This window comes from Mchenga conophoros, linkage group LG15, assembly GCF_057382185.1.
Source record: "Mchenga conophoros isolate Kocher_MC1m ecotype Shallow Benthic linkage group LG15, M_conophoros_male_GT1.1, whole genome shotgun sequence".
Classification (NCBI taxonomy): Eukaryota; Metazoa; Chordata; class Actinopteri; order Cichliformes; family Cichlidae; genus Mchenga; species Mchenga conophoros.
The window spans coordinates 11484238-11500864 of NC_140540.1; the positions used below are offsets into that span (position 1 = coordinate 11484238).

The window sequence follows — 16627 nt, forward strand, 5'->3', positions numbered from 1 at the left end:
TCCCATGCTGCGATGTAATCCAAAGCATACATTTCCTACAGGCTCACAATTACTACCATATGAAAATCTGAGGGAGAGTAGGTGTATGGTCCCAAAGGGGGTGGGGGTGGGGGGGTGGTTAACGGTGCTACATTTCCCCATCTGAAAATGTTTTTTTTTTTTTTTAATCAGGTGACAAAATTATGTAAAACATGCCGTTTCCACACTAATAACTTTGTTCTCTGATAGATAAACACTTCCCTCATTCACCATAAATTCTAACTTCAGCACTCATTCTTGTATGAAATCAGTGTAACTGCCTCATACTCAAAGCTGCAAATGCTGATGAATACAGTTTCTTGTAAATATAATTTGTTATATGCATGGGTAGGAGAGCAGTGGGGTTCCATTAAAAAGTCTCAAATGAGAGAATACTCTTAATGACTCAAGATGCCCGTCACATATTTTAGCTCCCTGTCAATCAAGCTTGTCTCTCTGTATATTCCAGTTTTTCTGTCGGTCTAAAAGTGCCGGTTTGTCCGCCTGTCAGACCAACTGTCTGTCTTTATCTCTTCCTCTCTTTTGGTTTGACAGATCTGCCAGTCTGTCTATTTGTATTTCAGCCTGTCTGCACTGTCTGAAAGAAAGTGAGAATGAAGTGAAACTGGGTGAGGATGTTTGGCGGAGCAGAGAAAACGTGCGATGCATGACCCCAGCACTTAGGTTTGGATGAGGACTTGTCAGTTGGCCTGTTTATTGTTTGGCTTTTGTGTATGACATCAGCACTGATTCACAGCAAAGAGGTAAGATACCAGATTGATGACCGTTTCTCATGCCGCTGTGATTGCTGCCCGTTCGGGGCACATTATCAGTCTGCTGTTACCACACAGGGGTCAGTGTCGTGAGAGGAATCTGGAAATATTCATATCCATCCCGTCTTTGGCTCTCCTTCTCATTAGTCTGTACTTTTCTTGCTATAAAACTCCATTATTCAAATGCTCTCCACAAGCTTCTGTGTTGTAATATTTCTTCAAAGTCCTCCGTGTTGGGAAAAAAAACGAGTCTAATCCTCTTTAAAACAAAGCTGACTATCAGAAAGCTGACTGGTTACACAAGCTTTTGCCTTTCAGTAGCAGCCACATCAGGTCAGCTGCAATAAAGACATGGTTTCAGATGGATGCATTTAAAAATGAAGCTAAATCAAGTTAAGGCAAGTTTTCTCCTAACTTTGTTCATAGAAGACTTAAGACCACGTTTACCTTTTACAGAGTTAAGCTGAGGTTAGAATGTTCTTAGCTCTTCAGATGATGGGACCAACCTCTGAATGTCAACCCCATTAACTCACCTAAAATACAGCAGGATCGGTGAACACTGAGGCATGTTTCTTTTTTGGAAAGAATTCTGAAGGGCTATTAAAGTAAACAGTGGTTGGTTTGGCAAAGCCTTCTTTAAAAGAGCTGCTAACAAGAAAACTGTGGTTATGCTGTTGACCCACAGCACATGAAGCTCCCATTAGAGTGCACGTCAGGCAAAAAGGCATCATCAGCAGCATCAAAATGAGAGAAAAATATTCCTTGGGAACATGATTTACTCTGATAAGGTTAAGGAAAAACCAGAATGTTAAGCCATTTCACAAAAATACTTTTCACGCACAATAAATACCTACGTGTAGAGTTAACCCTCTTTTGGTGCAAGATTAAAATGACAGGATTGAATCTGCACATTTCTCTTTGCAGAAACTTAAAATGCAACATCTTGCAAAGCATGTAAAGTGCGAATCATTGTCTGTCTCTGTGTTAGCCCTGCGATAGACTGGCGACCTGTCCAGGTCGTACCCCGCCTCTCGCCCTGTGACAGAAGGCCACCAAGTGCCAAAAAACTTCAGATCCTTTTGAAGTCTGAGAAACTTCTTTTCTGACTGGACCTCTAAACACTTTTCTGGCGATGCACTCAGGCACTCATTTTTGAGTCTATTGAATTATAGCTTGTAAACCTTGCTCATTGGCTAATGACTTGCCAGTCAGAAGTTGTTAGCCAATGAGCAATCCTCATTTCTGAAACCACCAAGTTTTACAGTCAGACCTGCCCCTCCTTGTTACAGTTTTGGTTTTATTTTTCTAAACCAAGATGGTGACAGTGAAAATGCTGAGGCTCCAGAACGAAACATCAGAAACCAATGGATGACGTCTGACCACGACTGTTCTATCAGTCTCTTTTTGCAATCCAAAAACCCCTGTACTCCTTATACAAACTGACCTAATGGCAGACTCGTGCCTCCAGTCTTGCTGCAGAATACAAAAGCTGAAAAGTGTGCAACAAGCTGAAACAGCACCATGCGCCAACAGTGATGACGTAACTTCTGGCATGTGCAACGTGCACAAGGACAACAATGGTGAGTGTAAACTGCCTGTAAGACGCTACAGTGGAATGTCTTCTTTCCATGCAAGTGATTGACACTTAATGAATAGAACTATTAACTCTAACGCACACGGAGGTCAAAAACCAACAATTAGTGTGATGAACTCTTCCTTACCGAGCATGTCTGGATTGACGCACTAATGAGTTTGACTAGTTGGCAGCATCCCATTTGGGCAGAACTGCTAGAGTCAGCTTAACCTTCGCTCAATGAAAATTAATTAAACAGCAAAGAAAATGTTGCTTCATGCACTAATTAATGGCATATTAATTGTATATGTTAGTTTGCTACACATCAGAATGCTTTGTTGTTTAGTCTCCTGTAAGAAACAACACATGCATAGGACAATTTCTCGGAAACTGAGCTCTGTTTATATAGGCAAAGAAAAAGAACAATTACACAAAAGCCAGACTCATTCGTTTCAGAATGTGCTGTAAAAGCCACAAGTGCTTTCAATATCAAAAGCAGCAAAGCACACAAGACTAGAGTGTACCTATGAAATATTTTTTTTTTTTTTTTTGGGGGGTGTTAAAACAAGAGCTACAATACACAGTACGCATTTGAGTGTCCTTGCGTGGGTGTATTTGAGGAATGTAGTAAAATGCCAGGTAATTAGAGTTCAGATTCAGGTATGTAAAGCCGCAGGGAAGCCAGAGCAAGACAGGCAGACAGACACTCAGTGGGTTCAGAATGGCTTAATCCCCTGCCAGGCACAGCCACTACAAAAGCACTCAGGTAGGGACGTATCTACACTGGTGTGGTCTCCGTGATCAAAGCTTTCAGCACAGCCCTGCCCTCATGCCTTGGAAATGGACCAATTAGAGGTAGAGGGGTGAGGGGAGGGTGACTGAGGGTTGGTTGCGCTGCGTTCCATACACCTAGCTGGCAGCAGCTTCAGACAAGGTAATTATACACACTCCTGTCTGTCTCTCTAACACTCACAGTCACTGCTATCATGCCTTACTTGTCTCTCTACACCCCTGCATTACATCCTTTAAACACAGTCCAAGATAATATGGGCTGACATGAGCCAAGCTGTAGTTACATGTGAAACAATTAAGCTCTGTTGCAGGTAGTAGGGCTTTAACCCACCCAAAACTGCACCCTGCTTAAGGAAATCCACCCACTAAGATGCAGTTAACATTAGTAAGATACCACATTTCTCAACCTTCATCATTCTGATTTATGATGCACGTCTGAGCCACGTGCTTAGCAAGGAATACAGTCATTGTTCATCCTTAACAGCTTCTTCTTCATAGGAAAGAGGATTATTTTATCCAGTTAGAACATTGTAGTCGTGTTGCCCTATGTCACATGTTCTAAAGGAGCAGAGCAGGGCTCATGAAAAGAAATTTCATGTCCAAGTCTCTTCCCCCCCCACTGTTGCAGCTCATATGCACACCCATCCAGATTATCAGCACTGATAAAGGTTAGTTGAAAACTGCTATTTGAATTTGATGAGCCAATTTAAAAAAAAAAAAAAAAAAACTGCAAATAAATTGATTAAAAACTGACAGTTTTATCAACAGATTGATTTAACTCCTTTCTAAAACTGAAACAGTCAACATCTGAAATCACTGCTGAAAGAGGTCGGGATTCACTATTTGATGAAAATGACTAAGCCATGAACTGAAAATAATAAGCACATGTGATATGAATCATTAGCTGGCAGTTATCCATTTATCTAAAATCCATTTTTCTATGTTCAGTTTCTCTAAAGAAAGGATTTGCAGCTTTTTGGAATTTTAAATGTGATGTTTGGATTACGGACTGCTGATTGGGCAAAGCAAGCTACTGCAGTGGCAAACTTTAAAAATAGTCATTACTGGGACTCCTATCATAATTCTCCATTAGATTTAACTTCTAGGAACCAGTTGATAAAATACAGATTTACCAAACTGTAGCTTATTCATTGCTGAACTGCCCCCCTTCAGCTTTATGAATTTTAACTTTCAGAAACACCAGTGTTACGAGAAAGCAGCTTAACCAAAAGCTTGAGCAACATTTAAATATATGGAGCGCTCGTTTTGCAGATAGAATTATTGCATTACTGTGATAATCCCAACCTCTGTGTTTGCCATTTAAACCTGCCATTCCTGGCAATGTATTACAGAGATTACAGGATGAAACATCTGGTTTAATGTTTAAATATCATTCTGTTAGTCTCCATAGTAACTTTTTAACACAGCTCTTTTAGTGTGTGATCTTCTGGTTCGTAGTTGTGTGGGAGTCCTGGATAATTAGCTCTTTTTCCAAGGACTATAGGTCACACACGACCACCTAGGACATTACAGTAAAAATCAGTACTTGAGATGAGTGACAGCCCTAGATTGCACTTAATATCCAACAGTGTGGTTGTGCATTTCTAGTAACATTTGTCACTTTTTATAAGAAAATTCACCCCTTGTGAGGCAACCACTTTGATTGTAGTAATGAGTGTGTGGAAAATAGAGATGTAGAGGGATAGAAAACATGTGCGCTCATGTTGATTTGCAAGCGAGTGCAATCTGGATCCTGACACAGACAGATGCTCCGGCCTGCTCTCTTGTCATGCCATCCTGTTGGGGAGATGGGGGGGGCTTGATATCTTCATTGTCAGGACTACGGGGTCATTTATTGTGCACATATACTGCAAACACAACAGGGTGCTCTTACGTTAGGATTTCCTTTATGCTTCTGCACACGTTTTGGATGCAAGCAAGAAGCTGTTAGTGCATTTTGCATTTGCACAGCACCGAGAAAGACGTGGAGAAGAAATGTGTTACAGTAGTAACCGAGCATGTAGTTTCTGTTTGCTGTGGCTGACAATGAATCTGCCTTATGTGCACAAAACCATAAATTATATGGAAGCTTTAAAGGCTTGGATCCAAAAGTGCTAAGACATTTTCTTTTAATCCCCAAGTCAAACTTTGCATGTAAATAAAGTCTCTTTCTCCCACCTGGCTTAAACAGTCACTATTAATGAGGTTTCTGCAGTACAGCTAAAAATGCAGTTTTAACACTCCCATTAGACTCAAGCAGTAAGACTTTTATTGACGCTAAAAGCAAAAATTAAGTATACGAAATCAGTAAGTTTGCAAACGTGCAAACTAAAAGGTAGAAAGTGGAGTCTAAAAAGAAGCCAAACATACTTTAGTATTTATAATGCAGCTGGCAATCTTTTCCCGATGCAGGTAACATAGTATGCATGTCATCTGGACATGCTGTTGGGAAGCTGAACCTTGGACCAGAATAGCTCCGATAATGCATCTGTCATGAATGTGTGTCATCAGGACCCATTCCCCAGCACACTGTGGAAAATGAAATGGCCCTGATGGCAGCGAGGCCTGCTTTATTTAAAGCTGTTACCATGACCGCATAACTTTAAGTGATACATATATACTGCACATCTCCACATGTTACTTAAATACAACACATCTCAGAAGACTGAAGAGGAGGGCCTTAAAGCAGAGGACAGAAATCCAATCCTTCAACACCAACTGAAGGTCTAAATGTTGAGATTATCATTGATGACGACTCCTGTTAATTGGAGAATGTTCAGTGTGTTTCTGTTGAATTGTAAGTCTCAAGCTTACATCAAGTTCATGTAGCTGGAGAGAGAGGGAAAAAAGTGGCTTAAAATTTAGCTGATCATGTGAGAAACGGCACAGTAGGAACAAGCTCTTCTCGCTCCTTCCTGCTAAAATGAGACTGCCAGCTGCATATATAGTGTAAATTCTGCTTTCCCACATTTGCTCATGCTCCCAGGAGATGGGTGGTTCAGCATTTCTGACAGAGGGACAGACAGAAGCTCTCTGACTCACAGTACAAAAAGTTGAAACCCATCCAGCGAACGGATATCTCTTTGCAGTGATAACGTTTCTCAAAATACTGGACTGAACTGCTTTTGCAGGTATTGCTTTTGGCTGAATGGCAGAGCAAGACCGTACGATGTGCTAAATTTCTCATGAGTTATTGCACACAGCAGTTTTTACAAATGGGAAGATGATCACATGAGCTTGAATCAATAGGCCGTCTAAAATACAAGATGAGGAAAAAAGAAGACTACTCGACTGCAAGATCCAGAAGAAGACTCAAGGTGTGCAGCCTGTTTTATCGTCTAGACGAGATCAACATGACAGCTTTGTGTTTTGATCCAGCAGGGCACACACTGTGAGGTGAAAAGGTCTGTGTGATCGCCATCAATCTGCTTATCAAACTGATTTGAAGAGGAACTGAAAGTGATGCGTTCAGTTTAAGCTTTACATAGACTCTTATAGAGGTCTCCAAACATGAGTTGTTTACAAAAGGAGCAACTATAGGAGTGCATATAAGTCCTTTTCACTCTGCTGGGAATGTGAGCAATCATATAACCCTGACACGCTATATAATGTTAAGAGGAACTCACTCTGCTAATTAACTTTCTCTGTCCTCTCAGGACAATAGAGTGGGTCCTTGACTTCTTTATGACTTCCCCTTTATGAGTCCTTGGTTGATTATGCCTTTAAGGAGCTTTTAATAAGAACTGAGCAAACAGTGCTTTCAGCAGAACACAGACAAACCCGAGGCTTTCGCCTTCATTGCGGGAAAAAGCCTGTCTTAGCCTGATGAACAAAGATTGAAAGTATTCCGCAGGGAAAAAAAACAAAAACTACAAAAGCATTCACTTGTGTGATGAAAAGGGTCCTCATTTGGGAAAAATGTCAAATTAATAGTTTTCCTTGCACATATTTTTCATTATGGGATAGAGTAGCAGCTACATAGCATGGGAGCTTAACTGGAAATCTGTGCCAGTTTTTTTTTTTTCTTTTCTTTATGCAAGCCAAATTCTGTGTCTTAACCGCATTTGGCAGTTGGCCGGTAAATGTATATGATCTGACAGCGCTGATGATTCATTAAAATTGTTTTAGTTTTTTTTTCCCACCAGATCTTGGCAGCTTTCCAGTGAAGCCCGAGGGCCATCAACGGCCACAGCGGGCCAACAGGCAGTCACCTTAAACAGAACTCAAATTTCCTGCTGTGTGAGAGTGTTGGGATAATAACAGAGATAAGAGTACAGAAACAGGAAGTGAGGTGAGTGTTTGTCATGTAAGATGAACTTCCTCTTAAAGGCCATCTCTCTTTTTTCTTTAGCACCACCCCACACCTCTAATGGCCTGCTGCCTCTCTTACATTCTTAAGAGAGGCAGTACTGTATATAAATGCCACTTGTTTTGCACATATTCAACTCTGTATATTTTATATATTTTATTATTATTATTATTATTTTATTTTATTTTTTTACTATTTAATTTGTAAAAATGTGTATACATACACACACACACACACAGACACACACACACACACACACACAGGAAAATATTTAGTATACACATCCAGAAATGCATACACTATTATATATTGTACATATATTTATTAGTTTCAGGTTGGCCATTCTTGTATTTTGCTCGTTTGTGTTGTTGTGTTTGCACATCTCTGTTGCTTGTGGGGCTCGCACACAAGAATTTCACTCGCATGTGATGTGACAATAAAAAGTGATTTGATTTGATTTGATAAGGCCAGTTAGGCTGCAGGCCTGTCACTTGTGGCACCCGCTACATGTGATCAGCTGTTCTGTGGGGTCAGACAGAGCTAACTTTCCCCCACAACTTGACAGCCCGTTCCTGACCAAAAAACGCCCACCAAGCCTTCACCAGAATTCAAAAACAATGTGCCCATCTATTTACAACTATCTTTCTCTGAATGATACCAAGGTTTTTTTTGTATTTTTTAAAATCATCCACCCATCAGCACAATGCTGGACACTTGCCTCCGCAGTTTGTTTCAATGGACGGAAATTGGGAATGCAAAACAGACCAGTAGTGAAAGGACATGTGGCTCCATCAGCTTCCATACAAACAATGGAGAATCTCCCAGTGTTTAGCTTCTGCTTCCTCCTGACACACAGCGCTAACAAAGAGGCGCTATTATGACTGACTATGTCTGCTGATGCTGAAAGCAGCAGCCTCTGGATGAGATCAGCATGAGAACACATCTTCATAACTTGGCACCGAGCGGCCGGTACATCAATATTGAAAAATTTTCTTGCTGAAAAGGCGCCATACGCTTCAACACGAAATATCCAGTATGGTTGAGAAATTTAAGAAATTATGTTAAAAGAACTGGATTAGAAAATAGAGCAACTGGACACAATGGGGGAAATTTAGGTAAATACTGTATTTGCTTACTGCAATTATTTTTCTTGTGCAAAAAGGAAAAAGAACAGGTAAACAAAATCTTCAAATGTCCTCAAATACTGTAGTTGTACATCAATGCACCCCCCCACACACACACACACACCTCCCCCCGTTTTGGTATTACAGCTGTATGGATGTAAGCATGTCAGCTGCCTGTATCCTGTCCACATGTGCTGCGCCCCTTACTGGAAGCAAAACAAAGCAGCAATTAAACACGTACAAGTCAGATCATCAGAAATGATAATCTGTATTATTCCATCAACGTCTCACAATCTTTCAACCAAAACAATGAACATTAACTCCATAACTGCTGTGCATTCAACAACCAGAAAACTGGCGGCAGCATCTTCGCCGCTTGCTTTGTTCCCCGATGAGAAATCGAGAAATGTGCAACCGACGGCACAAGTGTTTGTTTACATCATAAGAAATAATATTCTCTCTCTCAGACAAGAGGTCTCCGCGGCCTTGATAAGGATCACGGGTATTTATTACACCCAGCAGAGCCCTTACAGTGAATTGTTTGATAATGGGTTGTCTCCCACGAAAACATTCAGCACACACTAGAGAGGATTTATGAATCTCGGTGCCTATATCGCCTGTGGTTTTGCTTGCAAAGTACCCACGGGCCATGGTTCATGAAAATCCGAGGACGGTTTAAATGTGGATGGAGATCTTGGTTATGCTACACAATGACCATCCCTTGAGATTGACATTGTGTGTCCTGTAATTGCCCTATGTCTGTATCGCTGGTCTCAGTCTCCACTGGGGATGACATCTCATCTCAAGGGCAGGGCGAGGAGAGATATCTACAGACCAATCACAGCTCAGTCAGTCAAACTCTATCAGCTGGTCACAGCTCCATGTCCCACACTCCTCTCACTCCTAATGTGGAGGAGGAAAAAAAAAAAGAAAAAAAGAACTGTGCTGGAGCCAACTCGAAACTGCAGGGCTACACATATGCACATAGACACGCGCACACACAGAAAGAGTGAGGGAAGCAGAAAGACCTTGACCTGCCCATTCCCCTCAAAAGCTTCAATGCCAGAGCTCCGGCTCTAAATAAATACAGCCTTCAAATGGAAAGATAGTTTAACCCTCTGGAATCGACACTTTGTTTCAGGCCGAGTCTGACAGTTAATCCCTCACAAATCCCAAATCTCTGTGGGATTCGCAGTTAGCCAAAATGGTTAAACGGACAAAATGAGCTTACAAAGCATGCAAAATACAAAACTGTTGTCAATTTCAAAAAGCCAATTTGGGAGCGAGCAAATACTGAATACCGAGCATGATACCAAAGTTTAGATCCTACAAAATAAACGGTAGACGCATGTGTTAAGCCAGAAATAGTCATCAACATTTTCACAACTCTGTAGCTTCAGGATTATTTTCAGTCTGACTGGAACTAGATAATAAAAAACGTTATTGGGAACACACCCTCAAATAAATTTGCAAGCCATGACCAGGATTTTTAGAAATACAGAGGCCCTTAGAAGCATGAAGACTTACTACAAATCCACACATTTTCAGAGCAAACTCATTGCACTTGTTTCTGCCTTAATTCTTCAGGCTCACTCAACATCTCAAAATACTTAATCAACAGGCTCAAAAGTGGCTAAATCAAGTGTGGAAGTCCCTGGCGACCACAAAGATAAATAATTCAGTTGTAATAGTTCAGCAGCGAGCATCTGATTTGCCTGTTCTGCTGACAAGTTAACAAGCCTGATGTTACGACGGAACAGACCTCTAAAGATGCCCGTGCAGTGTCAGGTCAGTTCTTAGCTGTTCAGAGCCTTAGACAGAAAAAGAATACAGATCACATGACCTGCTCCTTTTCAGTGGCTCCTCTCAAAAAGCCCTGCTCTATGAAAACAGCAGTAATTCAGCGGAGGCCTCTCAGCTGGTAAGGCATATGATTCAAACACTTCTGAAGAAAGGTCACTATCAGTGCTGTGAAAACAAGAGGCCCTCTCAGTCTGGCTCCTCACCGGACAGCAATAGCCTACCCAGCTGGGCTCTCTTCATTTACTGCACCTGCAATCGACAGCCCGCTGCCAATTCATCAAGGCAAAGAGCTAGGCCTGAGCCCCATGGGTCTGGCTGATCCACCCACACTGAATGTCGAAGCAAGTCGGGGGACAGGTGAGGTCAGAGTGGATTAATAATCAGGGTGTAAATTCCTCCCCACAAGGAATCGCAGACAGGGTGAAAGCTCCTCAGGCTCTACTCTCTTCTTATCGATCCGCAGCAACTTCACTCCCATCATTCACAATGACAGCAAGTACTCACACTTCTGCAAAGTGCAATGGTCCTGAAAATGTTTAGGCATCACACTGACATTTGCCTGTGACTCAGCTCTTTAGATGACGTTGAACACGTCACTGAAATATGAGAAACACCTTTTAGCTGACAGAGGGCAATCTTTCAACCGAATGATAGATTATGTGAACATGTGACAGACCTTCCTTGCCACAAGCATCTCAGGCACACTACAAAACAACCCTTTCGGAAAGGATTTATTCCATGTTTAGTTTAAAAAGCTTTACTCTTTCGGCTTTGGCTGATTTCTTTGACTCTTGTTGTGAACAGTTTCTTAAATCTGCTGTAATTTTTCACCTGATAATGGCAGTGAAGCAAAATTCAATAAGACTTATTTAGGCGCAAAAACGGAAAAGCTTACATTTTAGTGGTCATCATACTAAATTGCTTGTTAAGTGGGTTAATTTAAAGTATGTGTTTGCATAATTGCCTGTATATCTTGTGCTTTCATTAATTGATTTGATGAGGTCACAGAGTTCACCGGGGTTCCTCTTACCTTATTAGAGTAGGGCGGCTTGGCGAGGTTGATGCCATCTCTGATGAGTTTATCCCTGATCATGATCTTCAGCTTGAGCTTGGGGTAAATCATCAGCTCCCTCCTGTTGCCCAGGGTCAGGTTCCTCTGCGCCCCAATGTACCCGCCGTTTCGCCCAACCCGGTCACTGATGGGCTCGGTCCAAGACTTGGATCCCCGCAGTTTAGACTCGCACTCCACCAGGTGCCCGCTATAAATTTCGGCCGCGGGTGGCATGGGTTCAAGGGTGAAATACAGTCCACTGGCTGTCTCTTTGGCTTCCTCCTTCAGCCTCCGCACAGCATCGTGAATCCTCTGCCTGTGATGAGGGATATAGACGCCGATGGCATCCAGGTCGGGGTCTCCTATTTGTTTGCAAACCTCGAGGTCGTCATATCCATTATCCACAAAGGACTCGACATACTGGGAAAGCTGGAGGGTCTTCAGCCACTCGTAGACGATGACAGGTCCGTTGCTTGTCATTTTGCCTGTTGCCAAATCGGCTACAACTCAAGAGCAAGAAGACGCTAAAGTGATCGTTGCTTTCCCATTCCGCGTTTCAAACGCATTGTAAGGTGGTCAAATATAACGCGTGTTTCCTTTGAGCGTGAGAGGCGCAAATAACTGGATCAAAATAATTGTGCACGAGCCATTCCAAAGGTCTGGTTACCATAACCAAGTCTGATGTGGATGAAATCCTGAAAAAAACGACTGAATAAAACACTTTTTCTGACACGGTCTGAATGACAAACACCTGTCAGTATTTAGACTACAAATGAAGAACCCTTGGGGATTACTTGAGGGCAGCTTTCAAGCCACGTTACTTGATCATCGATTTTACCAGCCCACGGTGACTTACTATGTGCAGCCACTTAACCAATAATTACGTTTCCATTAAACAAATATATTTAAAAAAGAAACTGTCATTGAAGCAGTAGCGTGGCCAGATTTCATTCCTTACGCGGGGCAGCCTTTAACAGCTCTTGCTCCTTCCCCTTAAGTCCTTTTCTGTCGCCAAAACGGCAGCAAGCGAAATCCAAATAATACCAAAAGATCTTCAAAATGACAGAAAGTCCGCAGCCGACGCCTGACAATCACAGGGCTCCGCGTCCAACCGCTCCGTCTACGCGCAGACCACTTCTTCTTCTTCCAGGCGGCACATCACCACACTGGAACTGGAGCCAAGAGCCAACATGCTGCTCTGCTGCTGCTTCTGCTCCTCTCACGTCCACGCCCCCCGAAATTTCTCTGTACCCATTTAAAAATAGTGAGCCTTCTTTTTAAACCCCCCCAACAGCAACTTGTCGCGCAGCTCCGAGCAGTCAGCGGGTCATCAGGTTCCCATCGAGTTGTCCGAAGTTGCTCCAAAACGAAAAGAGAGTCTGTTAAACCTGGCGCACAGTCCGAATGGATTATCTTGCTGCTGGTTTGTTTGACATTATTACTCCCCTACGATTTGATTTCGTCCACCTCTCTCTCTCCCTCTCTCTCTCATACACACACTCTCACTCATTCAGCATTTCCACGCTTTGGTTTCTCAACACGCACGGGCTCCCTCTACGTGGTAACTATGGAACTGAAGATTTCAGCAGCAGGATCCGACTTAATAACCAGAAAAGAGAGAAATAAAGAGAGAGGGAGAGGCTTGTTTGTCCATGATGAAATGAGCAGACATCTCCTGACTGTCCAACACTGCACTTGAGTCCCTATCAAACTGCTAAACCACTCGATCATTTAGTATGAGACAACAAGTCAAACTGTCAGGGAAACACGGAGAGGCAGACAACTAAGAGAAATAACACGGCTTGAGTAGGACCTGTCTGGACTGTCCAAACGGATGCCAGGCTGCCCAGTGCTGATGCATGCTTTATGAAATGTGAGCTGACAGCTTGTTAGGGGTCATTTTGATACAATCACTATATCTGCTCTAAGCTGGAAGTGATTTGCCTCAGCCTATTATGACATATGGCAGTGCGAGAGAACAAGTACACGAGTCAGGGAGGAGTGAGAAAAGCATTGTTTTTGGGGAAGCTGCATCACAAATCTGCCAAATGCATGTCAGAATGTCAGAGATGTAAGCAAGGGGAGATGTTTCCAGTCCAATCAGACTTGAGTGGGTTAGCATCTCGTCTGATTTACATGTCTGTTGCTGTCAGTGTAATTACTTCAGAATGCTCTATTGTCCCCCTATACTTTGCAAATAAATAAATAAACCATATAAAAAGGGGTTTAGCTGCTGTGAGCAATAAAACCCCAAATGAGAACAGCATGATATGATAAATTGGAGTTTATATTTAGCCTGCACACAGCATAGTGACATTATCATGTATGGTGAATGTTCAATATACAAATACTACTAAATCAAGTTGCACACTACAGGGCTACAATGGCCATCTGAGGTTTCCAGAAAAGCAAGAAAGTCAGACACCAGTGTTAAAATGCTCGACTTCACCACAAAGACAAGCACCACTGGTAAAAGTAAATAAGATAAAGCTAAATTGGACTCATAACAATGCACACTCATGATCATATAGAAATAATAAACACAATAAAAAGAAACTGTTAAAATACCAGAGGGTAGACAAGAAAATCGCCTCTAATGTCTCAGTTTAAAGAGACTGTCTGCAGGCTTTGGAGAACTCATGACTGCCACAAGCTTGATAAATACTGGTATTACCCTTTCAGTCACTATAAACACAAACCTATTGCAGTGTTTTTTTTTCCAAGTGCTCACAATGTTTTGAGCAAAGATGCGTCTCCTGCTCCAGTACGATCGCTTACCGGAGCAGAGGATTACGAGAGAAGAGTGACAGATGGAACAGGGAGACTGGTGCGCTCTACGGTGAATGAACTCAGAGTGCGTATTGGCAGTGCCAGGATTGCTGTGTTTCCACTCTGCTGCCCTGCGCGATGGTAAGTGACCAGAGGGGCTTCGACACAGGCAAGGGAGGGCGCCTTTGCACGAGCGTTCTGTAAGCTGCATGGAAAAACACAGGAATAACGATGACGTTCACGTACACGCACTCAGGAATGTGGTGGTCATTCGTGAGAGGATGCTATTTAATGACTGGGACTTGGTGTTATTTTCTCAAGATTATTCTATAGATTATGGTTTGCCAGACTGCAACATAAAAAATGATCCATTCTTACTGGTTCAACTAATAAGTAGAAATGATAAGATAAGATAAGATAAAACTTTATTAATCCCTCGGGTGGGTTCCTCTGGGAAATTCGGAAATTCTGATCTACTACAGAGTGTTGTAGAACTCATTTAGAGATTTTATAAACTGCTTGAAGACTTTCTTTAATTGTGTTAAGTGCATCGTCATATGTGATACAGTATTGTATTACATAATGTGTAGTAGATACATAAAAAGTAGGGGTGCAACGATATTCGTATCGATATTGAACCGTTCGATACAGTGCTTTCGGTTCGGTACGCATATGTATCGAACAATACAACATTTGTAATTTATTTTATCAATTTTCCTTCTGACGATGCTGTCTGTGTTGAGCGCTCAGTGAATCTGTGTTCGACTACTCCGCCTAGGCTGCACTGTCCAGCGCAGATCCACTGAGCGCTCAACACAGACAGCATAGTCAGAAGGAAGAGCGCAGGGCAACTCCCCCACCCTCATTCAGTTCTGGCGTTTGGAATTATTTTGGTTTTCATGTGACGTATGACCCTGAAGGTAAGCGAGTCATGGACTAAAGTAAAACAGTATGTTGGATGTGCCATGCAATGCTCAATTACATTGGTGGGAACTAGTGTGTTAGCGCAGTTAGCTCGTTAACGTGTTAGCTGTCTAGCCCCATGCACGGGGCGATCGGCGGTAGCTCGTTAACGGAGATTTGCCGTGTTGTGGCGTTAAGGTCATTTCAACGAGATTAACCTGAAAGCACTAGTGGGAACACAACGAATATGACTGCACATTTACGCCGACATCATCCTAGTGCAAAGACAAGTGGAAGCAGACAAAAAAAAGCAAGCATGCTACTAACTTTAGCCGAGTCATTTAGACAGCTGTTAGCACATGATTCTCCTTATGCTGCTGAGAATATAGCCCAGAAGAAGCGGATAGTATAGCTTTTATTTTGGAAAGAGACGTTTCTCTGTAATAAACTCTCTTTTCCAAAGATGAGTGATTCCTCAATCAGATACAGGGCTCGCAATATCGCTAGCCCGACGTCCCGGAGCTAGCGATTTTTTCAGTCCGGCTACCAAAATCTATCTCTGCCCTGCCCGTCGGGCTATTGTAGGAAAAATATATGTCAATGCTTTTGCATTCCTTCAGAAATGTAGCTGGGTAATTATGTCATTGGCATCGGTGAGCCACTGTCAATATGTGACATATTGAAGTCGCGTTTGAATTTGCGCTTGTTTTTTTGCTTTCACTTTGCAATCGTGCGAACTGTGTATAGAGAGCGACAGCACTGATCTGTGAGTGATGATAATTTGTGCACCAATTCCTCTGACATCGTCTTATTAATCGTTAGCTTACTATGCAAACATGACAAGTGAAATCTCCCGCAGCAAGCTTAAACATGTGAGAGGTTGATCGCCAGAGAATCGCTGAGCTTATGTGAGTGTGTGTGTAAAAGCATTTCAGTTCTGCTGAGCCAAATAAGACAGGTCAGGGTGAAGAAGTGACAGCCAAAGAAAAGCTTACCACAAAACGGAGAAGTTATGACAAATCAAACTATAAGGCAAAAAGAAAGTGCAGCTTTATGGTTTCATGGACAAAAGAATTTCTGTGGCTGCAATATGACGAGCTAAATAACCAGGGGTGCACATAAGTGGTCCGCAGGTGCGCATTCGCTGTCAAAATAAAAAACACGCACAAGGGTTAGGGTTAAATTTAAAAACTGTACTTTTGAGTTAAAATATATATTTATAATTTTAATAAATGACAAATTAAAAATGCATGAACATTTTTTTGTATCGAAAAAATATCGAACCGTGACACCAAAGTATCGAACTGAACCGAACCGTGAATTTTGTGTATCGTTGCACCCCTAATAAAAAGGCAGTGCGTGTCCGTTTTAGGCAACAGAAGCACTCTTCTTACTGAGTGTAGCAGTACTGCCCTGGAGCCAGAGAGCAGCTGCCACATCAATAACACCTCAGTGTCTTAATAAAATCTGAAATATAGAAGCATTACCACTGGCAAATGTGACTCTGTGGCA

General features: G+C 42.2%; 1 protein-coding gene across 4 annotated transcripts in view; it reads right to left on the minus strand.

Annotated features, from left to right (window-relative positions):
* The window catches only part of sash1a (SAM and SH3 domain containing 1a), a 166944-nt gene extending 154029 nt beyond the window's left edge, over nt 1-12915 (minus strand). Inside the window, exon 1 of one of the 4 annotated variants that reach the window (XM_085247950.1) lies at nt 11423-12915. In XM_085247950.1, coding sequence (XP_085104076.1) covers nt 11423-11923 — 501 coding nt within the window. In that variant the 5' untranslated portion in view covers nt 11924-12915. The remainder of the gene's footprint in view (nt 1-11422) is intronic. The other 3 variants (XM_085247954.1, XM_085247951.1, XM_085247952.1) reach the window with 3 other exon arrangements.
* Between the last annotated feature and the right edge of the window lie 3712 nt (nt 12916-16627).